This window comes from Palaemon carinicauda, chromosome 13 (genome assembly GCF_036898095.1).
Source record: "Palaemon carinicauda isolate YSFRI2023 chromosome 13, ASM3689809v2, whole genome shotgun sequence".
Classification (NCBI taxonomy): domain Eukaryota; kingdom Metazoa; phylum Arthropoda; class Malacostraca; order Decapoda; family Palaemonidae; genus Palaemon; species Palaemon carinicauda.
In genome coordinates, this window is record NC_090737.1 from 35,170,742 (window position 1) to 35,194,770 (window position 24,029).

General features: G+C 42.8%; 1 protein-coding gene across 1 annotated transcript; it reads left to right on the plus strand.

The window, feature by feature from the left end:
• The first annotated feature begins 227 nt into the window (after nt 1-227).
• On the plus strand, nt 228-23,713 carry LOC137652276 (zinc transporter 7-B-like). Its single transcript, XM_068385568.1, has 2 exons — nt 228-326; nt 21,428-23,713. The coding sequence occupies exon 2, from the start codon at nt 21,736-21,738 to the stop codon at nt 22,828-22,830; it is 1,095 nt and encodes a 364-aa protein (XP_068241669.1). The 5' UTR covers nt 228-326; nt 21,428-21,735; the 3' UTR covers nt 22,831-23,713.
• Nucleotides 23,714-24,029: the final 316 nt, after the last annotated feature.

Sequence of the window (24,029 nt, forward strand, 5' to 3'; positions counted from 1 at the left end):
TATATGAATAAATCTATTTGAAAAAAATCATATTTAACTACATATTAAATTGCCCGCTGTCTCATCAAATTAGAACCTTTACTTCCTTATTTCAATAAATTAATCTTGCTCAGAATTACCATGATATATGTATTTCTAATAAAATTACGTATGAATAAATCTGTTTGAAAAATAACATTTAACTACATATTTAATAGAAAGATAGTATAGACAGAACTTGACCCTATCTTAGTTTGTGTACATCATCAGTCTGGCGGCCGCTGGCTGAACGTCAAAAGTCTCTTCCTATTGTTCATGCCGTGTTACTAATTCTCCATATATGGAAGGTAAATTAAGGTTATGTGTACCTATCTAGTGTGTATTTCAATTGAAAATATGTATTAAAAGAGTTTGATGGTGAAATAATAGCCATAAAAGGCGATTTACATAGGAAGAAAACACGATGAAGGCGAGAGGTGGCTTTGACATTCTTTGATGCTTTTCCTTTTCCATCTGGATAGCGTAAACGTCACTATAAAATTGGGTTAATTAATGTACTTAATACCATGAAAGGACCATGGAACTCCTTTTGGTAATGAAAAGATTTAAACATTACGTTGGATTGTATATTAATGGAGCATGTATTGAAATAACTGGTTTCCTTTGAGTTCTTTGGAAATCCCGTTATTTGGAAATGTACTTTTCCGGTACGTCTTTCCTATTATACTTTCTAATGATGTATAAATATTATTTATTGTATTTATAGTATATTATAAGCATAGGTTATCCAGTTATTCATAGGAGAGAGCTAGGATATTGGTCATGGTACAGGATGTCTTGACATCCTTAACAAGTCACCTGTGTCTGTGCCCTTTAAACTTTCGTTATTCTAATTATAATAATAATGATAATTATTATTATTATTTATTATTATTTTTGTTATTAAACTTGGTTTTATAATTATTATTATTATTATTATTACAAACTAAGTTATAACCCTAGTTGGAAAAGCAAGATGCTATTTGCCCAAGGGCTCCAATAGGGAAAAAACCCAGTGAGGAAAGGAAATGAAATAAACAAACTACCAAATAAGTAATAAACAAACAAAATTAAATATTTTAAGAACAGTAACCACCTTAAATTAGATTGGGGCCTTCGTATATCAGCGGCCAGTTTCTCACGCGTTCATTAAAAATGGACATCGACACTGTCCCCTTACACTGCTGCATTCTAAGTTAGACATAATAATATATACACGTGGCCGCTTTCATACATACACTCTATTAGATCTTTCATATATATACTGAAATATTTCATTTGCCATTGATGGAAGATTTATGGGTAAAATTGGAGTTTATTTTTGAAGAAAACTGGAGTTTCCCCATTGGAAAAAGGGAGCCTTTGTAGTTTATGGGGACAGGCCTTTGACCGGCTGAAAATCGAGTAAAAAAAGTCCGAAATATGCTCTTTTTCGTGGGAATGATCACGGAATGAAATATTAAATTCACTAGTTTTGTAAATGCTTGTCCCAACAATCTACAGACTAGGACCACTCTGGTCATGGATGTCGGAGACGTGCGAGATAAATGGACAACTAACCCAAAATTCCCCTCCTAACCTGACCTACAAGCCGTGTCCTTACCTTCCTCATGAACTAACCGGGGGGGCTAACACCCCTCCCCCCCCCCCTCCCCCCCCCCCCCCCGTGACCCTCCAAACACTGTTGCTAACATACAAACCCAACCTAACCGAACCTAGTAAAAGGTATGGGCAGCGCTCAAAATTATATCTTAACCACATTGTCATAATAAAAAAGTTACTCAGGCTTACCTTAATATTCGATGTCGCAACATCACCAATTGTACACTTCTCAAATGGACCCCTAAAATCCCCTAAGAGGCCTTCTCGAAATAAATAATGAAAGAATTTGGGGGTAACTCGAGTAAAATCACGTAAGTGTATATACCTTAGAGTCTTAATCGAATCATTTTGATCAATATGAGTGATAAACTCAACAATATCTCTCAAAGAGTAACTGTACGAAACATGTCTATCCATTACGGCGGTTAGAGTTGGAAAGGGTCGACTCCAGGTCAATCTCAGGTCATGTTGGGGGGGATTAAAAATTTTAAATCACACGGCCAATGGAAGGTTTAGTTTGGTTGCTTTGTTTGACACTGACTTTATCTACCTAAATATCTTTAACTAGATGTTGGCTAGCCTAAACTTTGGTTGTATATAAAACAAATTAGTATTTGGCATAATTTCAGGACGTGTCCCAACGAAATAACAATCTTAACAAGAGGTTAAAAATGAAGATTGTTAGAATTAGCAAAAACGTAAGTCCGAACATCGATAACTGTTCAAGCTTGCGCCACCAGCTGATAGACGAACCGAGCGCCGCCAAACGGGTGTTATTATAGTCAGGCAGGAAACAATGCTTGCGGGAAATTTTACGATAGAGTAAGTTGGCCGTGGCTTCAGCGGACGACGCACTGTAACGACCTTTCCCTAACCTAACAATTCATGATAATTATCATAGCAGTATCAAATATCACTATAAATGAAGTTTCTTAGACTGGGATGACACGGGCTCTATCTATCGGGAAAATTGGAAACTAAGCAGGAGCTACCCGTGATTTGCGTTCGGACCGTGCTGAACTTAGAAAATATTGCCGTGGTAAAGGTAAATTATGATATTCAAAATGATAAAATATGATAAAATAACTTCATAATATGGTATGTTGGATCATTGTAAAGAACATCTTCCCCATAATGAAAAACGATTTGGCTAGTAATAAGAAAGATATCACCCTGTCCCCAAAAACTACAGACACCCAGGAAAGGAGATCCTTGGAGCCTTTGTATATCAGCGGCCAGTTCCTCATGCATTGATTAGAAATGGACCTAGAATTTCCCCCCTAGCCTAAACCTTTAAGCCGTGTCCTTACCTACATATGTAATTGGGGGGGCTAACGCCCCCCTGCGACCCCCTTACACTGCCGTATTTTAAGTAAGCCATAATAATACATACGGGTGGTCGCTATCCTATTCTTATTTGAAAATGTTTTCGTGACCGGAACTATAATAAAAAATGATTTACGTAGGGGTGCATGTAGATACTTGGACGTGCCAAAACTTTTAAATGGCTCTTTTTATGATTTACAAAATTATTTAATTTTACCTTGTCAGTAGTGAAGCTGGTTAGGAACCAAACACAGGGTTGAGACTTATTCTTAGGGTAAGGTAAGGTAACAAAGTCTAAGGGTGGTCGAAGGGGCCGTAAGCCCCAGGTAGTCAAGTAGGTAAGGATACCACTCCGGTTATATTATATATACGGACGGGATCACATTTTCTACTTAAAAATGGGCATTACTTATGGAAAAATGCCCCCTTTCTTCAAAAAGTAACACTTATTTTCACTACAAATAAAAAATTAGAGAAAAAAATATATAAGGTTAGGTGGGAAGCCATGAGTAAGGTGGTGTTTGTGTTTGTTTTTCATTTAGAATGTATTTTTTTAATCGTAACATGATATTTTAAAACGTCTTTATGCTAATTTGAAAAATTTGGATTTTCCTCAATATTTTTTATCAGAACAGTTCGAAGTACAGGTACCAATGAATATGAATATGCTAGGAACACTTATTTTCTATATTAGCAATATTGTGCTACAGTATATAATTACCAATATGTCTTGGCAGTAAAACATGCAAAGTACAAACAATTCTTCTTCACCCAAGGGGTTAACTACTGTACAACACTGTAATTGTTCAGTGGCTACTTTACTCATGGTAAGGGTAGAAGAGACTCTTTAGCTATGGTGAGCAGCTTTTCTAAGTGAAGGACACTCCAAAAGTAAACCTTTGTTCTTTAGTCTTGGGGAGTGCCATAGCCTCTGTACCATGGCCTTCCACTGTCTCTTGGGGTACAGTTCTCTTGCTTGAGGGTACACTCGGGCACACTATTCTATCTTATTTCTCTTCCCCTTTTTAAAGTGGCATTGTGCATTACAGTTTTCCTTTTCTTTGGCAGTACAGTAGTTAGAGGTTCTTACTGTACAGTATTTTGGTAAATGGGAAGAATTATCATCATCATAGTCTTTTTACGTCTGATTTTACCATTACTGTATCGTGTTACGTTTGAGATTAAGCGTCTTTTCCTTTCTATTCTTTACTTTGTTTTCTTGAACTCTATGTAAGCTAGGTCACCATCCATCACCCTTCTTCATGATTTCTTGGACCTTACTGCCACCTCTCTGTTTATGCAGAAATACTCGAGTTAATAACATCGATCATATGAACCATTTACTTCAGTGGGAAAGCTTGATGGCTATACCTAATGAGAAGGGATAAGTTTTATATTCTTTAAACCAAAAACATCAAGTTGAAAATTTGCAGTCCAATTTATCTGGTTTTGCAGAATATGGATGGTTTTTTAGCTCAATATTTTCATAGTATGAGTTTGATAACCCTATATTGTGTGCATTGACCCATAAAACAACTATTCATCTGACCTCCGATAAGAGTGGGAGACTTTTTAACTGGCTAGTAGTTTTATGGTGCAGAGTCAAGTTATTAATTGTTGACCTACATAACAATGTTTGATAGGTCTTCATCATATCTCATCATACCAATGTCGAACCCACAGGAGCTCGTCATCGTTTACCTCTTGTAACTCTCGATCGGAGCAATAAGGGCCCAGTTGGGACCCTCATAGGATGTGTTCTATTGTTTTTGGTGTTGCCCTACATGGGCATTCAGGGTTGGTGGCTAATCCCCAATTGTGATAGTTATCTCCAGTCTTGCTCAATTTTACCCTTCCTCTGTTTAGGGTTACCCAGTCCTTCCTGGTGAAGGTTGTTCTGCTGGGCTGGCCTTTGTTTGGGCCAGGCAGCTCTTCATTGGATGGCCATCGGTTACTGTCTCGCCTCTTTTTTTGTCTGTAAGCAGTTGCCTGGATTGGTTCTAGTCCATCCACTGCTGCTAAGCTTTTGCGGGATTTCAGTCTTCACCTTGCCTCCTGATGATTGAAGAGCGGATGCCAACAGTTATTAATTTGTTTTTGTTCCGTGAATGACATACAAACCACGCTATTTAATACAGTATGGGTTATTACTTTCGGCGTAGCTGAAATGACAAGCCATTAGAATTTTAACGAGGGTTTACTACCCCACCGCTAGTTAGCGGGGGGTAGGGAGGGTAGGTTGCAACCCCCGCCCCTCACACACACACCTGTGCTTGAGCTCACTTTGCTCTCGGCTCGGGTGGTAGTCGGTTCGTGTCCGCTTTCACCTTCGCCTTCCTAACAGCCATTTAATGCTTTTTGCTTTTCCTTTTACAGGTGTGCGTGAAGTTGGCCTCTGCTATGCGAAAGTGTCCTGGGTGGTGGGATACGGTTTATACCAGCTATTTTATGTAAAGATGGTACAGGTGTTGTGTTCAGGGTACCAGTAATAATCCAACAGGATTTATTTAGCCTTGGGTCGACCTTATGCGCATGGCATGATCTTTCCCACACTGGTACACAGTACTCCGCAGTAGAGTAACAAAGTGCTTGGGCTGTTTGTCTCAAGAGTCTCAGGATCTGTTCACCTGCGAGTTTGCTGAGGAGGTTGTTCATAGTAGCTACTTTGCTTGCTTTTCTTTGTGTGCTCTTTAAAGGAGAGCATTCTGTTAAGGCTGACTTGTAAGCAGACTGGGTAGAGGCGATTTTCCAGTTCTTTGTCACCCCTTTTGATCTTTAGCTTTCTGTTTACCTGGTGATTGTTCATGTAGAAGGCCCACACCTATGTTTTGCTTTGCCTTGATTGGCATTGAGGTGCCACATTTCGTAATAGGTGGAGAGGGTAGTCAGGGCGTTTGACAGTCTCTCTTCGATGGTGGTGGAGGAGTCTGATTGTGTGGAAATGCACAGGTCGTCTGCATATATTTACCTGCTATAGTAGGAGCCACCTTCAGATGAAATGCTCTATTATTTACAGTGTCATATGCTGCCATAAGGTTGACAAATACCGGTGATTGGCTTCTTCTCAAAGCCGTCCTCGATGTATTGCGTCAAGTTTAATACCAGACTGTGTAGAATCGACCTGGTATAAAGCCAGCCTGGTCTGTCAACAATTGTTCTTTGACAGTTGATTTGATGCGGGCTAAGATAATTCATTCGTATAATTTGTATAGGATACACAGTAAGGATATTAATCAATAGCTTTTGGGGTATGATGGGTCTTTCCCTGGTTTCAGCAAGGACAGTACAGTACTCACGTTCTTCTCCGAATCTTTTGGATTTGGTAGGTTACTCTGCATTACAGGGACTGTATTGTAATACTGAACTTGTAAAATATTTGGAAGTTACAGTACTAATTTAGAGTCTGTGGATCAAAACAGGTCACCTTACCATTCACTTGGAGAAGGTTGGAAACTCCATTTAGTGAAATATTTTGGTTGTCTCTTAAAAAGGCAAAATTTGTTATCCATTTAGAAAAAAAAGTCTTAATATTCTCTCAAGCAGTTTAGTTCATGCAAAAGCGGAACTTTGCTTTAGGAAACGAGGAGGTGTAACCCCTTCACAACAAAAGGGTAAAAGTGATCGACATTCACAAAGGGTCTTGTTTTGAAAGATGATTCAAATTAACTGTGTGTTGCTATCACTGCATTAGAATTATGCTAATATTAAATTATTACATCCCAATGCTAATTAGTTTTGTAGCTGTAAGAATAGCTGTTGACAGATACAGTAGTGTGTATGTTCAATGAGTGAGTACATTGGGAGATTACAAATGATATGTTGGTATCTGAGTAAGTAACAGTCGGCTGTTGTTTGTTGGTCCAATTTGAAGCACAGCTTTGTAATTTTGATTGATTTTTAGAAAAAAATACGGGAAAACAAAAATCTTTGAACCTGAACCTTTTTTTTCAGCCTTTATCAAGGACACTATTTGTTTCTATGTATAATACAAACCTTTGATCTGTAATAGGATAAAGACTTCAGCGAAGCTGGAACGGCATTGAGCTTGTCAATGGGGTATACACAGCTGGCTGTCGAGTAACTTGTGGGCCCCGTCCACGCAATAGTTAGCGTTACCTTCCCTTTAACTTCAGCCTCGGTGGTGTACTGACGTAGCCTACTGTCTCGGCATTCTGCTTTTGCTCAATTTATGCTTTTTATGAATAGTACTTACCTGGCAGTTTTATATATATATATAGCTGAGTCTCCGACTGCGGCAGAATTTAATCGAAAATCGCGGCAACCGCCTTGTGGTGGTTGTGTGGTTAGATGGTTAACAACCCTTACAGGGTGGTACTTGGAATCATTCCCGTTTTCTGTTCCTCAGATTATCTCTGCCGGCCGGATCGACAACATCGTTGGTCCGCCATTTAGAGTGTGTTCGGATCGCTTTCCCTTCATCGCCTTTTTGGACTTCGTTTTTGGTAAAGTACACTGTGTTGGGATTTGGCAATCGTGTTTGTTTTTTTGTTTTTTGTCTTTTTTCCTTTCTTATCATGAGTGAAAAAATTCATTATCGTGTTTGTGCGAATGATATTTGCAAGGTGAGGTTGCCGAAAGTGTCGGGTTGCAGAGGGTTTGAATGTGCTTTAGATAATAGGTGCAAGGAATGCGAGGTTTTAAGTGATGATAATTGGTTAGCTATGAAGCGCTATGTGCGCAAACTTGAGATTGAGAGTTAGAAGAGCTAAATCAAAGTCAAAGTCTGCTAGTGAGCCTAGCTTAGATTTATCTATTGACCCTTTGCTTGTAACCTCTTTGGAAGTTATTCCTTCCCCGAATGTTGTAACTCCTGCCCCTTCTACAGGATCTGTGCCTACGGATGACCCTGGGTATGCTAAATTAGCTGCTGAATTAGAGGCCATTAAAGCACAATTGGAGGCCTTTAAAGGTAAGGGTGTTAGTGAAATTAGTGCTTGTGAAAGTGCAGTGGAGGTGGCGACTGATCGAATCTGTCATACCCCTAGGTCTAGACCTCCACCAAGCTCCCAGGACCAAGGGAGAAGGTACGTTGAAAGCCGAAGGGGGGTGAGAGGTGCTTATCCTCGGTCAGTCGTCGCCTCAGACAGTCCTGTTGCGATCTCCCAGGCTGCTCTTGACCCGCCGTAGGAAAGGCGTGTCGGATACGTTTGTGTCTTCGCCTGATCGTTCTCCCAGACGTAATTGGCGTTACGAATCAAGACCAATGAAGAGAGGGTGGAACCGGGATGTGCAGTCTCGCTCTCCCTCTCCCGGTTCGAGTAGCCGAGATCCTGATCCTTCGGAAGACGATTTCGATGTTGTTCCTGTTAAGAGGGCGAAACAGAGAGTCCTCAGCCCAGTTAATCCTGCTAGACTCCCTGCTTCTTCTGCCAGCGCTCCCAGTCAAGCCGTACGACAACTGCCGTCTTCGGCACCGCGAGAGGCAGCGGAGGTTGCTAAAGCTTTCATGGTTGTTATGCAGGAACAATTTTCATCGTTAGTTCAAGCTTTCAGCCAACCTTCTCAGTCCGTCAGACGTAAGGACGTCTCTTTGCCTGTTAAGAGATCTCCTTCTAAGAGAGATCTTAGTATCTCTCCCAAGAAGCCTCTGCGCACTTCGTCGGCCGTACGACAACGCACACCCTCTTCATCGGCACGCTGCCAGGAATTTCCTTCCCCCCTCTCCCGGCGCCAGGACGATACTGCCTCTCGTTCTCGGCGCCGTGACGATTCCGTTTCTCTTTCGAAACGCCAGGACGTTACTGCCTCGTTTCTTAGGAAGCAGGATAAATGCAATCTGCATTTTCAAGGCGAAGGCAGCCTGCATCTTTAGGACGATTCCGTTTCTCGTCATCGTGATGATACTGCTTCTCGTCATCGTGACGATACCGCTTCTCATCATCGTGACGATACCGCTTCTCGCTGACTGGATGTTAGCGGCGCTCGGCGCCAGGATTCAAACAGCTCTCGGTGCCAGACTGCTGGCAGCCCTACTCTTCAGGATGTTATCCTTGAGCAGGACCTCAAAGATATTTCAGAAGAGGAAGAAAAACCTGCCGACTCTTCTAGTGATTATAAGGTTCTTTCTCGCTCTCTTTTGGAACTTTATGGGGAGGAATTTCAACCTTCGGCCCCTCGTTCTCCTCAGTCTCAATTTACCAGGAAGAAAGCTACTAAGTCTTCGGCCTTCATCTAAATGAAACTTTCAATTTCGGCCAGAAAAGCTCTCGCTAAGGTGGATGATTGGATGAAGGAGCGGAGACAAGCTGTCAAGACCACCTTTTCTTTTCCACCGTCTCGGCTCGCTTCCAAGACCGGTATGTGGTATGAGACAGGGGAACCTTTGGGGTTAGGAGTGCCTGCCTCCTCCCAAGGTGACTTCTCGGCTCTTGTGGACTCGGAAAGAAGGCATGCTTTAAACTCTACCAAGGTGATGTGGTCCATGTCGGAGCTTGATCACCTCGTCAAGGGAATTTTCAGGTTTTTCGAGGTTTTCAGCTTCCTGGACGGTCTCTCGGAACTCTGGCCAGGAAGTCTGAACTTTTGGAGGACACGAAGGACCTGACGAGTATCATGTCCTGCATGGACAAAGCTCTAAGGGATGGAGCTAATGAATTGGCTTCCCTTTTCTTAGCAGGGGTCTTAAAGAAGTGGGCCCTTTTGTGCTCCTTCACCTCTAGATCTGTGACTGTTGCCCAGAAGTCGGAGCTGCTTTACGCCCCTTTTTCACGTCATCTTTTTCCTGAAGCTCTGGTCAGAGATATCTCCCTTTCTCTGGCTCAGAAGGCTACTCATGACCTTTTGTCTCGGTCGGCTAGAAAGACCTTACCTGTTGCTCCTGCTCCTCTGAAGAAGGAAGAGAAGAAGTTTCAACAGCCCTTTCGGGGCAGGATCTCCTCGAGAGCGGATTTTAGGGGGAGAAGACAAAGAGTCAGGGCCAAGGACCAGCAGGGGTGCGTTTAGGCCCCGGTCCAAAAAATGAGATGGAAGTCCTCCGGACACCAGTAGGGGCAAGACTGTCTCGTTTTTGGCAGTCTTGGAAAAGGAGAGGGGCGGACACCTGGTCCCTCTCAGTCGTCAAGGAAGGTACAAGATCCCCTTTTTAAAGAAACCACCTCTCTCAGACACTCCCCTAGCCTTAGTGGCTCAGTACACCGACGCGGGGAAACGAGAGGCTCTTCTGGAGCTAGTCGACCAGATGTTGGTCAAGGGGGCAATAGAGCCGGTTCAAGACCTCGCCTCCCCAGGTTTTTACAATCGCCTGTTTCTGGTTCCCAAGAACTTGGGTGGATGGAGACCAGTCCTAGATGTCAGCTCTCTGAACGCCTTCGTGGAGAAAACAAAGTTCTCCATGGAGACGACTCAGTCAGTGCTGGCTGCAGTTTGTCTAGGAGACTGGATGGTTTCTCTCGACCTGCAGGACGCTTATTTTCACGTCCCCATTCATCCGTCTTCGAGGAGATATCTGAGGTTTGTGTTCCAGGGCAAGTGCTTCCAATTCAGGGCACTTTGCTTCGGTCTCAGCACAGCTCCCCAAGTTTTCACCAGACTAATGGCAAATGTGGCAGGTTGGTTACACCAGGAGGGGATAAGGGTCTCCTTCTATCTAGACGACTGGCTGATCCGGTCACAGTCGAAAGAGAAATGTCTGGAGGACCTAATGAAGACTTATACGATGACTCAGGACCTGGGACTCATCGTCAACTGGGGGAAGTCTCAGACCGAGCCAAATCAGACTATTCTCTATTTGGGGATAGTTCTGAATTCAGTTCTTTTTCAGACTTCTCCCTCCCAGGAGAGGCAGACCAGGTGCCTGGACAAAGTCAAAGACTTTTTGAGGAAGCGGGAATGCTCAGCGAAGGAGTGGATGAGTCTGCTGGGAACTCTATCCTCCCTGGAGCAGTTTGTCCCGTTGGGGAGACTACACCTAAGGCCTCTGCAACACTTCCTCGCAAAGGTTTGGAACAGAAAGATCCAGGAGGACACTTTTTCTTTTCCCATTCCGACAAAGATCAAGGATCTTTTGATGTGGTGGCTGGACCCAGCTCTGTTGGGAAAAGGGATCTCCTTGTTCAAGAAGAACCCCGACCTAGTGTTATTCTCAGACGCGTCCGAGTCAGGCTGGGGAGCAACACTAGGGAACAAAGAGGTCTCAGGTATTTGGGAAGGGAGTCAGTTCAGTTGGCATATCAACAGGAAGGATTTGATGGCCATTTTGTTAGGGCTCAAGGCCTTCAAAACCTCGGTGTCAGGAAAGACTCTGGAGATCAATTCCGACAACACCACAGCTCTCGCGTACATAAGGAATCAAGGGGGAACTCACTCCCTCTCTCTGTTATCAACTGCGAGAGAGCTTCTCCTTTGGGCGAACGAGAACGAGACCCAGCTGTTGACAAGGTTTGTTCAAGGGCAGAGAAACATCAGGGCAGACATGCTCAGCAGGAGGGGACAAGTCCTTCCCACAGAGTGGACTCTCAACCCGCATGTCTGTCGGAGCCTCTGGAAGTTGTGGGGCAGACCTGTAATAGACCTTTTCGCGTCCGGTCTAAACAAGAGGATCCCCAACTACTGCTCCCTAGTCCCGGACGAGGAAGCTGTTGCAGTGGACGCCTTCTTGATGGATTGGACGGGGCTGGACATGTATGCCTTTCCCCCGTTCAAGATCATCAATGTGGTTGTCAGGAAATTCGCTCTCCTCGATTCGGGACGAATGATCCTAGTGGCTCCATTCTGGCCTGCGAGGGAATGGTTCACCGAAGTGGTAGAGTTGCTGATGTACTTTCCAAGAAGACTCCCGGCAAGTCCAGATCTTCTCAGACAACCCCACTTCGAGAGATTTCACCAAAACCCCCTCGCTCTCAATCTGACTGCCTTCAGACTGTCGAGAAGCTCATTAGATCTCGAGGCTTTTCGGCACAAGCGGCGAAAGCTATTGTCAGGGCAAGGAGGATCTCTTCACAAAGAGTCTACCAGTCAAAGTGGGAGACCTATAGAGCTTGGTGCAGGAGGCGCAAGGTTTCCTCGTCCTCTACCTCTCTAAGCCAGATTGCAGACTTTCTTTTGTACCTCAGGCAGGATGCTAAGCTGGCTGTATCTACCATTAAAGGATACAGGAGCATGCTCTCAACCGTCTTTAGGCATAGAGGCTTAGAGTTATCTCAGAATAAGGACTTCGCAGGACCTCATTAGGTCTTTTGAGACAACAAAGCAGGTGCACTTAAGACCCCCTTCATGGAACCTGGATGTGGTGCTTAAGTTTTTGTGCTCCAGGAAGTTTAAGCCTATCTCGCAAGCTTCTCTGCGAGATGTGACTAAGAAAACCCTCTTCCTTTTGACTCTAGCGACTACCAGGAGGATCAGCGAGGTCCAGGCAATCAAGAAGCGTGTAGTCTTCACCCTAAATGGAGCGGTTTGTGCCTTGAGGTTCGACTTTCTCGCCAAGAATGAGAACCCTTCGAAACCCTGGCCCAGGACGTTTGAAGTCCCTAACCTCACGAATCTAGTGGGTCAGGAACAGGAAAGCTTCATCTGCCCAGTTAGGGCTCTCAAGGCTTATTTGGCCCACACTAAGAGCGTGAGGGGTGCTTCCAACTCCTTATGGTGTTCGGTGAAGGATCCTCAAAAGCCTCTGTCAAAGAACGCTTTGTCCTTTTTCCTGAGGGAAACTATTAGGGAAGCCCATCTCTTTTGTGAGGAAGAAAACTTCGCCCTTTTAAAAGTACGGGCTCACGAAGTAAGGGCCATTGCTGCTTCGCTGGCATACCGGAAAAATATGTCAGTTAGGCAGATCATGGACGCAACGTTCTGGAGGAACAACTCTGTCTTCGCTTCTCATTACCTCAGAGAGGTAAGAGTGGACTATGACAAGTGTTATACCTTGGGCCCATACGTAGCTGCGGCTTCTGTATTAGGCAAAGGAGTTACTACCCCCACTCAACCTTAGTTTTTAGTACTTGTATATGGGTTTGTGTTTTTTATGGTTGTCTGAGGTCCTCGTCTTGTGGTACGGTTCGCTCAGTCCAGATAGATAGTTTATATCTATTTCTGCAAGTTTAGGTGGTTAGCTTTAGTAAGGTTGCAGGTTTTTATTATATGGAAAGGTAGTTTCTGAAGTCTAGTCAAGTTGTTGGTCCTACCCCTTTGACAGACTCGATTGAGTTGTTTGCAGCGTAGCAGGTCTACTCCTGGCTGAACACTCCTAAGGGAAAGCGACTCTAGAGGCAGTTACCTTTGAAGTCAGCTACCTTAGCAGGTAAGGAATCAAGGTGTTTGTTCTCCTACAACTCTTTTGTTGTTTCCCCAACTATGTTTTTCTGTCTGTTTCCCTCCTCCAAATATGTGAATCAGCTATATATATATAACTGCCAGGTAAGTACTATTCATAAAAATGGAGTTTTTATGATAAAACAAAGTTTTATAAATACCTACCTGGCAGTTATATATATATATTTTAAAGCCCACCCACCTCCCCTCCGGAGACAGGTCGGGCAAAGATAATCTGAGGAACAGAAAATGGGAATGATTCCAAGTATCATCCTGTAAGGGTTGTTAACCATCTAACCACACAACCACCACAAGGCGGTTGCCGCGATTTTCGATTAAATTCTGCCGCAGTCGGAGACTCAGCTATATATATATAACTGCCAGGTAAGTATTCATAAAACTTTGTTTTATCATAAAAACTCCATTTTTTGTTAGTTTTCTTGCCTGTTGATGATGTATGCTCCATGTCATGACAAGCTCATCCTAAGATGTGGCTGATACATGAGTAAAGCTAACTTTGATCCTCATCAATTGTGTAGCTTCTGTAGGGGGCATGATTGGTCGCAGGATTCTCCATTTTCTGAGTGTATGGAGGTTCCTCCTGTAGAGTGGGCGGAGTTCTGGAAGAAGCTGAAGAGGGATACATCAGCATTAGACATGGTAATGCTCAAGCTGATGCTGAAAAAACCCAAGCTCCTTCATCCCTTCTTCTGGTGAAAATCCTACTGTGTTCTCTCCTTCTGTTGTTGAGTTATGGGAGAAAGGGAATCCCCTTGCTCCTGCTCTCGTGGAGTCTTTTGAGTGAGTATTCCCTTCCACTAGTTAAGATAATATTCTTCTGCCTCTCTCTTAAAGCCCTCCCACTGTTGATGAATCCCGCAAGAATCTGGACCTTCGTTTTTTGTGACCTGCCCTTGTTGATTGATAGTGCTCTTCTAGCAGTGAAACTCCTTGAGGTTCCAGCATTCATTATATCCAGAAGAGTTCTTGTCTTGTTGATGCCCTTTCCGCTGTTCTGTCTGCAGAGGGAAGCTGTGTCGTAGTGGCCCCCAATGTGTCCTTACCTGCTGCTGTGGAGGAGCCTCCTTTCCCTGCCAGAGAGAGTTTGCTTACAGCCAAGAATTCCTAGACTTTGGTGATGGAGAAGCCCCTGTGCTCATCTTCCCCTGCATCTTCGTCTGTTCCTGTGCCTTCTTCCTCACCTGCTACTGCTTGGGAGGAGCTGCCTGCTACCCCAAGGAAGAGGAAGTCACAGAGGCACATGACAACTGATAGAGGTGTCTCTTGAGACACCAGGAACCTCTTCATGGTTTTGTGGGAGGAGCAGGGCTATACCAAAACCCTTCACGTCTGAAGGTGTTGAGATATAAGGTTTTAGGGGTCACACCCCTGGCTCCAGTGCCATCTTGCCTGAGATCTGGCATAAGGGCTGTTGACCAGGAAGCAGTCCTTGCCCTAGTTGCTCTCCTGTCCAGTGACATTCCCAGGACGTCTTAGTAATCCCCTCTCCACGCACTCCCAATTTTCGACCAGTACAAGCTGCCCTGGCGAGTTCTCCTGAGGATTGCGAAGTTCTTTTGGGTTTATGAGCAACGAGCACCTTCCCACATTTACGTGTGAAGAGGGTTGCTTGTTGTCCTGCTTTTCCACAAGATGATCCTCCAGAGGCACAAGTTTAGCGATCAACGCGTACAAGAGAACAATCTCCATGAGAGCACACACCACTAGCATGTCGTCCAGATGACCACAATATGCAAGATATCTCGCATGATCACGTTCACCCCAATGCTCATGTCTGATATAAAAAATTGTTGCAACGCGCATCTTCATGTGCGTGATCACCTCCACGCATATGATTGGCCTTGATTTTAGTGCTGTCTTTGCCGTGTTAATCATGAGGCCCTTGTTTTCAAACTCAAACAGTTGGGAGTGGGAGGGTCATTTCTTAGCATTATTATTGATTTTTTAAGTAATAGATCTCAAAGAGGAGTTGTTGATGGGCACCATAGTGAGTATAGGGATGTGATATCCGGTGTTCCACAGGGTAGTGTTCTTGGCCCATTACTTTTCATACTATATACACATGACATGTGGTTGGCCTAGAAAACAAGCTTGTTGCATATGCAGATGATGCTACTCTCTTTTCATCAATTCCATCCCTTGAATGTAGATCTGGGGTTGGTGAATCCCTTGATAGAGATTTAGTTAAAATTAGTGCATGGTGCAAATTATGGGGTATGAAGTTGAATCCTAACAAAACTCAAAGTATGATTGTAAGTAGGTCAAGGACGGTGGCTCCTCAACATCCTGATCTCAGTATTGATAATGTTTCTTTAAATTTGTATGACTTTTAAAATTTTATGTGTGATTCTCGACAGCAAATTTACTTTTGAGAAACACATTAGGTACTCTTTTCACCGGCCGCCACAGGTCGACCCAGAAAATTGGGTTATTGAGAAAGTCTTTTAAGATTTTCGGTGATCAATCTATTCTGAAGAAGTGTTTTAGTTCTTTCATTCTACCTTGTTTTGAGTATTGTTCTGTCTGGTGTTCAGCTGCTGATTCTCATCTTAATTTGTTGGACAGAAACTTGCGGTCTATTAAATTTCTTATTCCTGATCTAGATATTAATCTCTGGCACCGTCGTTCAATTAGTTCATTATGCATGTTACATAAGATTTTTCATAACTCTGACCATCCGTTACAGTCAGATCTCCCTGGACAATTCTGTCATGTTCGTAATACTAGGCAGGCAGATAATTCTAATAGCCAGGCCTTCTCCATCATGAGGCTCAATACTACACAGTACTCTAGAAGTTTTATTCCTGCTGTTACCAAGTTGTGGAATGATCTTCCTAATCGTGTAGTTGAATCAGTAGAACTTCAAAAGTTCAAAGTTGGAGCAAATGTTTTTATGTTGAACAGGCTGACATGAGTCTTTTTATAGTTTATATATGACGTATCTGGTTTTGACGTTGTTGATAGTTTATATAGGACATATCTGTTTTGGCGTTGTTACTGTTTTTAGAATGATTTATTTTTCATTTATTCTTATCATTTATTTATTTCCTTATTTCCTTTCCTCACTGGGCTATTTTTCCCTATTGGAGCCCTTGGGCTTATAGCATCTTGCTTTTCCAACTAGGGTTGTAGCTTGGCTAGTAATAATAGTAATAATAGATCACCCAATGCGCTCAATCACCTCCAAGCACTAAACAACCATGATTTCCTGCACATGAAGATTTAGAAGACAGTAGATCATCTGGTTCACGATCTCCTAAGGCTAAGGCTACTCGCACTCAGTCTCCACATTCTCGTACTCCTCCTACAATACCATCACACTTCCAGGTGAAATGCATCTGTTCCCCTTAGAATTTCACTGAGTGATTATTCTTAAAAAGGTACTGTAGATCAGTAGGTACTTGTTCGTCCCATGGAAAGGCTCCCAGTGTCAAGTCACTTGCCTGGAAGCCTCATCATGAGAGGAAACCTGACCCTTCAACTTTTTGAGATCTTGATTCTTCGGAGGCTTGGTCACCAATTCCTTTCCACCAACTGTACACATCACATTGCAGATCTGACCAACAAGGTCGTCTAACATGCCAAGCCCAGTCCGAGTCACAGGACTTCTTGGGCCCAGACCGATCATTCTCCAGAGACCCCTCCAAGCGTAAAGACTGCACCCCCAGTTGAGAGACTAATAAATGCAGTCATGAAATGGAATGGCTGTCTTTATGGGCTAGCTCTCAATGCTCTTTGGAGCATAATCTTCTTGTGAAAGTAGTTCTCACCACAGCTCATTTTCCTTCAAAGACAGACACTTAGAGAACAATCTGTTCATTGTCTTATTCTCCCTCTCACACTTCTAGGGCCACATTAGTATCAGAAGGCAAGAACTTCCGCAGATTATTGACTCGGCACCGTTCTTGGTCTGGTTTTAGGATACAGTACAGTACTTCAAAGGGAAGAAGGAACTTTCAATTGTTCCTGTCAAGTCTTGGGCCGGGGGAACCCTTCAACCCTCAATTCAAGTCTGCTGTTGGCGGAAGCCGAAAATCCTGTGACTGAATCGCTCTTCTTCATCGTCTGTAATTAAGGAGTTTAATGACCTCTGAGAGGCTCCCACGGAACCCACCAACAGTGGGTTGGTGTCGAATGATCAATACTTTAGCGCCCCCTAAGGGTTGAAGGCTGTCCTTGGAATTCCATTGTCGGCTCTTTCTTTGGAATGCCTTGGTCAGGGGAAATCGCAAAGGGACAATGTCTATCGGCTAAACCTTGAGGAGGAGAGAGAGGAGACAACCGCTCCATACCAGCCAAAAAAGAAAAAAGTGACGAGATCATCGATCTGTGAATAAATATGTAGGTGGCTGGGTACCCCTAGCCATCCCCTACCCAGTGTCTGGGTAGGATTGCCACCTCGCACCAAAAGTTTAATTGGCTACCTTTCAGCTTTGCTGAAAGAATATCCATAATAAATAACTCCAAGTTTGTATTAGTTAAAGAAAAATACAAATTATCTACGAACTTGTCATGTTTCCAGGCCTAGGAATTCTCTGCGTTACAGCCACTTCACTAAGTCCCTACATGTAGCCCCCTCTAAGCATCTAAGATTACATGTACCAGAAGAAGCAGTGTCATTACCCTATTCTCGGCCTCTGAGCCTTCTGCCATGAAAGCTGTGGCCATGGCCAGTTTGCAAACTACGATTTGTATCAGCCGTTGGTCTTGAGCATTATTGTAATTCGCCTTGTCTAAGAATTTGGCTAATCTGGAGATGAAAAAAAAAATTATTTACACCAACCTTGTTCTCATGAGAGGGAAGGCAGTAACCTACATGACAAATAATTTTGCAAATGTGGGACAAATGAGTTCTCAAGAGGAGAGATGCGGTCTCAGCACAGTATTCCAGTCATCAGGTGGGACAGGGTGCAGCTCTCTCCCTCAGGAGTGATCCAATCCAAGACGCGACAACGCTCTTTCCGCAGAAGGACATCGAGAACACCTTTCATAATGGAGAAAGGAGAGTCATGACTCCCTTATCTAGGGCACAGTGACCTTCAACAGTTGTTCTCCTTTCAAATTGACTGTCCCTAGAGTTACTTCATCCCAACCTAGCAAGTTGGTGCCAAAGAAGCTGACAGTGAAGCCCAGATGACCTTTCTTCTTGATAAAAGGCTGTGACTATGTCCCCTCTTTCACTCCGAATTCCAGATGCTACTAGTGGTGGGTTGCCAGTCAAGCCATTAGGCAACGTGGCTGTGACATGATACAAAAAGGTGGGTGGTTGAAGTTCTATGGAACGGATACCACCTTCCTTTCATTGGCTCTCGTCCTCCCCGCTCTCACTCTCCAATGATGTTCCTTCCCTGGAATTGCCAAAGCTGTCATCTTCGCATAAAACACGGAAGCAATGTTGGAGAAGTTTGTGCTAGAAATTGTCCAAATACAGGTCTCCTGGTTTCTCCATTTGACTATTCTTGGTGGAGAAAACGACCGGTGTGTGGAGACCAGTCGTCAATCTCTTTCATCTAAATAAGTTTGTTCAACAAATTCCGTTCAATATGAAGGAGAACATGGTACGTACAGCCATCAGAAAGGGTGACTTGGGCTTTCTGTCGATCTGAAAGATGTGTACAGTACTGTACAGTATTTCCTAATATCAATCCATCAGTCCGACAGAAAGTTCTGTACAGTACTCTGCTTACTCCTTGAGGGATTCATGTATCAGTTTAAAGCCTTGTGCTTTGAACTGTCTACTGCTCATCAAGTGTTCACGTGAGTGTTAGTGCTGGTTTCATCTTGGGCCCACTCGAACGAGATTCGCTTGTTGCGATATCCTGATGATTGGCTGATCCTGTTGTCCTTCAGGATCATAAGGGACTCTGCCTTTTTCCATGATCTGTGTGTTGTGACCACTTGGCAGAAAATAAGTTTGGTGCCTAAAAGACTGTTGGAGTACTGTACCTAGTAGTGTTGATTGATACAACAGCAGCAAGTCTTCCCATCAGACAATCGCATCAACAGACTCATAGAGATAGCTCAACCATTCCTGATTGTTCAACAACTTCCAGCTCAGGAGTGGCAAGGTCTTCTAGGATGGCCCTTACTGCTGGAGAAACTCATGTCTCACGGGTGCCTCCACCAATGATTACTTCAGTGGTTTCTGAAACGACACTGGTCAGTAGCCGCAGATCCCCCCGCACCTAGTTCTGGAGGAACAAGAAATGAAGAACAACCTCTTTTGGCGGCTAGACAAGAACCTCACATCGGGAGTTCCCCTCGATAGCACAGACACATCCAAAGATAGGTGGGGCCCACGCCTGAGGAACCAGACCACCTCGGGGTTGTGGTTCGAAGACGACGGGCTCCTGCATAGCAACCTGTTTAAATTATGAGCAGTGTTCTTAGCACTACAGACTTTCAAACAGAGCACTCGGTAGGATTGATGAGTGAAAATATGACCGTAATGGCCACATCAACAGGCAAGGAGGAACCATGATTTGATCCCTTTGCATTTTGAGCTGTTAGCAAGGTGCATTCCAGGCAAAAGAAATGTACAGTACTAGGAGACTAGCTCAACTGTCAGGGACAGGTAGTATGTACAGTTGGTCCCTACATCCCTGCATGGCGGAAAGGCTTCTTGCACGTAGGGGTTCCCTGGCAATCGACTTGTTTGGCACCTGGCTGAACAAGAAATTGCCACTGTTCTTTTCTCCAGTCCCTGATCTGTCGGTAGCAATGGAGGATGCCTTTCAACATCCCTGTGACAACATGGATGCTTAAGCCTTTCCTCCCCTCTGCCTGGTACGTGGAGTAATCGACAGACTATCAATGACCTCAAACGTCAGGCTGATCCTGGTGACTTCCAAGTGGCCATAAATCGAATGGTTTCCAGATGTGCTATTGCTTCTCATGTAGGTACTTGTAAAACTACTCTAATGGCCCAACCCTGTCTGTCAACCACATCTGTAGAGGTACCCCAACAAATGTGTAAAACTACCCTAATGGGCCAACCCTGTCTGTCAACCACATCTGTAGAGGTACCACAACAAATGGGTGGAGACTAGCCAGCATCTCTGAGCGAGAGGATTTTTGTGAGGCACTGCACAGATGCCTGGATATCTATATACAGTATATCTTGTGCAGCTGTCTACCAGGGAAAGTAAGTTATCTTCTGTGATTGGTGTCATAGACTGGATACTGCACTTCTCCAGTTGTAGCCTTTCTGCAACTGATTGTTGATTTTTTCATCTACCTTTGCTGGAAAAAGCACCTCTCAGTTACTGTGGGGAGAGGCTATCTCTCAGCCTTGACCCCGGTCTTCAGACTGAAGGACTTGGCCCTTTCATGTTCGTGGAATTAGCCATGCTCATGACGAGCTTCAAATAGTTTTTCGTTCCCAGAGAACTAAAACCTCCTACTTGGAATGTTACAAAAGTTTTCAGCTCTCTTAAGCGTTCGCCTTACGAACCCTTAAGGAGAATGTTGGATAGGAATCTGGCACTTAAAACTCTCTCCTCGCCTTATCCTCAGCGAAAAAAGTATGCATAATACACGGCATATCCTCTGCTGTGAGTCATTCCGAGTGATGAAAGAAGGTCTCTTTAACCTTCATTCCATATTTTCAAGACCCAAAACCCTCCTGTCCACTATCCCATTTTTGAGTCATTCTCTGTCTTCTCTCTCCAAGACGTGACTAGTGATTGGAATTACCTGCTTCTCTGTCTTGTGATGGTGCCATTGGGGTACCTCAAGAAAACCCAGCTCATCAATTCAGAGCACCAGATGTTTTTCCTCAACTTTGTTACTTGGAAGTGGAACAGGATAAAGCTCAAAAATAAATCACAAGGGTGCAAATGGAAAGTGAAATGTGTTAATGAATGGTGTTTGCAAAGAACTTTTAATACTTCCTACATTGTGCCGCAAAAGGCCTGTGTTATTATAAAGTCCAAGTTTGATAAAGTAAAAATATCATTGATAAGGATAAGAAAATAAATAATATGATGTTTCCTTTTACTAATTCTTTTTTGGTGTAGTTTGATGTATATTATGAAGGCTCAGGATTTAGATGTAGATGATTTAAGATTTACTAGACTTACTCTACTTATGTTGTAGATGAAAGAGCTAGAGTTACTATTAATGCAACTTATCACTTTAGTCAATATGGTTTTATGGCTTTGTACAGTGCAATTTAAATGAGTATTTTTCTTTTCAGGAATGCTGTGTTCATCCAAGGATTGCCGATTCCTTTCTCTCATCTGATCGAAGCTGAATTTTCATCCAAGAGGATCCAGTGTGCAATTCTATTAGTTTTTTGACAAGCAAGGAGATAAGTGCTGTTTGTCCCTAGATAAGTGTTTTGATTAATGGTTTTCTTGTGTTTAAGTGATTTTAGACATGGTAATAAGAACAGGGTTTTATTCACTGTGAACTGTTGAGGTGCTACGGACCATTATGTTAAGCGGTTGATTCATTTTGATAAGTGTTTCACAAAAAAACAATATACTGTAGCTGGTATTCATAATGTTACCTATAACGATAGATGTTGAGGAAACTAAACCTCTTACCCATGTAAGCAAAGCAAGGTTAAAAGATTCTATTAGCAATGTAGTAAGATTGGTACTGTCAGATTCTGACTCTCGCAATCTCTTCTTTTTCCTGTTGGTGAATTTAACGTTTGGCTTCGTGGAACTCTTTTATGGAATCTGGACAAATAGTTTGGGACTAATATCTGATGCTTTTCACATGTTCTTTGATTGTTCAGGCCTACTTGTTGGCTTGGCAGCAAAAATCATCACCAAATGGAGAGCGAACGATAAATTTACCTACGGATATGTTAGAGCTGAAATTCTGGGCGGCTTTATGAATGGCTTACTGCTGATGTTTGTATCATTCTTCATTTTTGCAGAGTCTGTCGAACGGTTGATAGAACCTCCGGAGGTTAAACATGAAAGGCTGTTCGTGGTTTCGGTATTGGGACTAGTAGTGAATCTCATTGGTATATTTGTGTTCCAGCATGGAGGAGGACATGGCCATAGTCATGGAGGGGATCATGGCCATTCTCATGGTGGTCATGGCCATAGCCACTCTCACGGGGACCATTCACACAGTCACTCACACAACGGACATGCTCAGCATGGCCATTCCCACGGTGGAAGTTCTGGCGGTAACAGCGGTTCGCAGATCATGCAAGGGGTTTATTTGCACATACTGGCTGACACGTTAGGCTCTGTGGGTGTTATAATATCCTCGGTTCTCATGTACTTGTTTGGGTGGATGATTGCCGATCCTATTTGCTCCTTATTTATTGCTGTACTTATTTTAGTTAGTGTTTTAGGTCTGTTGAAAAATTCAGTGGAAGTCTTGATGCAGAGGCAGCCCAGAGAACTGGATGATGTTTTATCAGGATGCTTTTATAAGATTAGCGCTCTTCCAGGAGTTTTTAGTGTCCAGGAGCCTCACTTCTGGACCCTTTGTACTGGACAGTACATTGGAAACATCAAACTGGAAGTTTCTGCGGCTGCGGACCCCCGGTATGTCGTGCAACAGTCCCGTGCTATTCTCAGTTCTGTGGGTGTCACACAATTATATGTACAGTTAGATTATTCTACAATGTAGCATTTTTGTAATTTAGTTTTTTACAAGGTCATCTAGGTCGTTAGTTTACTTACAATAGCTTGCCTGGTAAAAGTTCTCAAGAGATACTTTTCCAGGTCGCTGTTTGCTGTTTTATATGTCTCAAAAACATTCTCATGTCATCCATTTCATTGAGAGTAATGAATAAACAGAATTGGGTTTTCAAAAAATGTTTTTATTTAGTATGTACAAGAAATTCTTAATATATACTGTTACTATATTTATAATAAATCTTAGTACTGTATACCTTCCTTGTGATTTTTAATTTAATAATGCAGTTTTTGTCATTCCTAAGATGTAAATTAGCTGCTCTGGAAGTTTGTATGTCTTATGGTATTTGAGGTTGTGCTGAGTGGTGGCTGGATGTAGAATAATGATAAGTACACAGTGTATGAATGGATGGAGTCACACTTGGGTGGTGTGTAACCTGATGATGCATATACCATAGTATGGGTTAATGTTCAGTCGTCAATTGCTTAAACATTCAAGTGTGTGATCTGCATTTTCTTGTTTCTTTGGAAGCTGCATAATTTATTTTGATAGCATATTTTTGGTACTGTACCATGACATTACAAAGTTTCTGTTTAGATTATATTGGATCTTTTAGTGAATGGAAATCATCTTTCACGCTATTCAGGAAGACAGTCATGTATGTAAATATTTGTTGACGAAGATTTATATATATATGTATGCTATATTCCATAAGCTAAATAATATAAATTCATAGTTTTGTATCTCACTAATTGAGAATTTTGATATAGTAATGATGATTGAGGAACTTGTTTGATATATAAAAGTAAAAAAGGAGTCCCAGCCACATTTCCAGAGATGGAGCTCCTCATGTGCTAATAAAAAGTTGTTCAAATTGGGTCTGTTATTTATTCCTGTGAAGAAAAAGTATTGGAAATATGGTAATATTTTTTTATTTCAATAAAACTTCCCCTATATTCAAATGCTATATGCTTTGAGCCCCAGCTATATTATTATTATTGCTAGCTAAGCTACAACCCCAGTTGGAAAAGCAAGATGCTATAAGCCCAATGACTCCAACAGGGAAAAATATCCCAGTGAGGAAAGGAAATGAGGAAATAAATAAACGATATAAGAAAACGAACAATTAAAATATTTTAAAAATTATTACAACAGATATTTCATATATAATATATAAAAGACGTATGTCA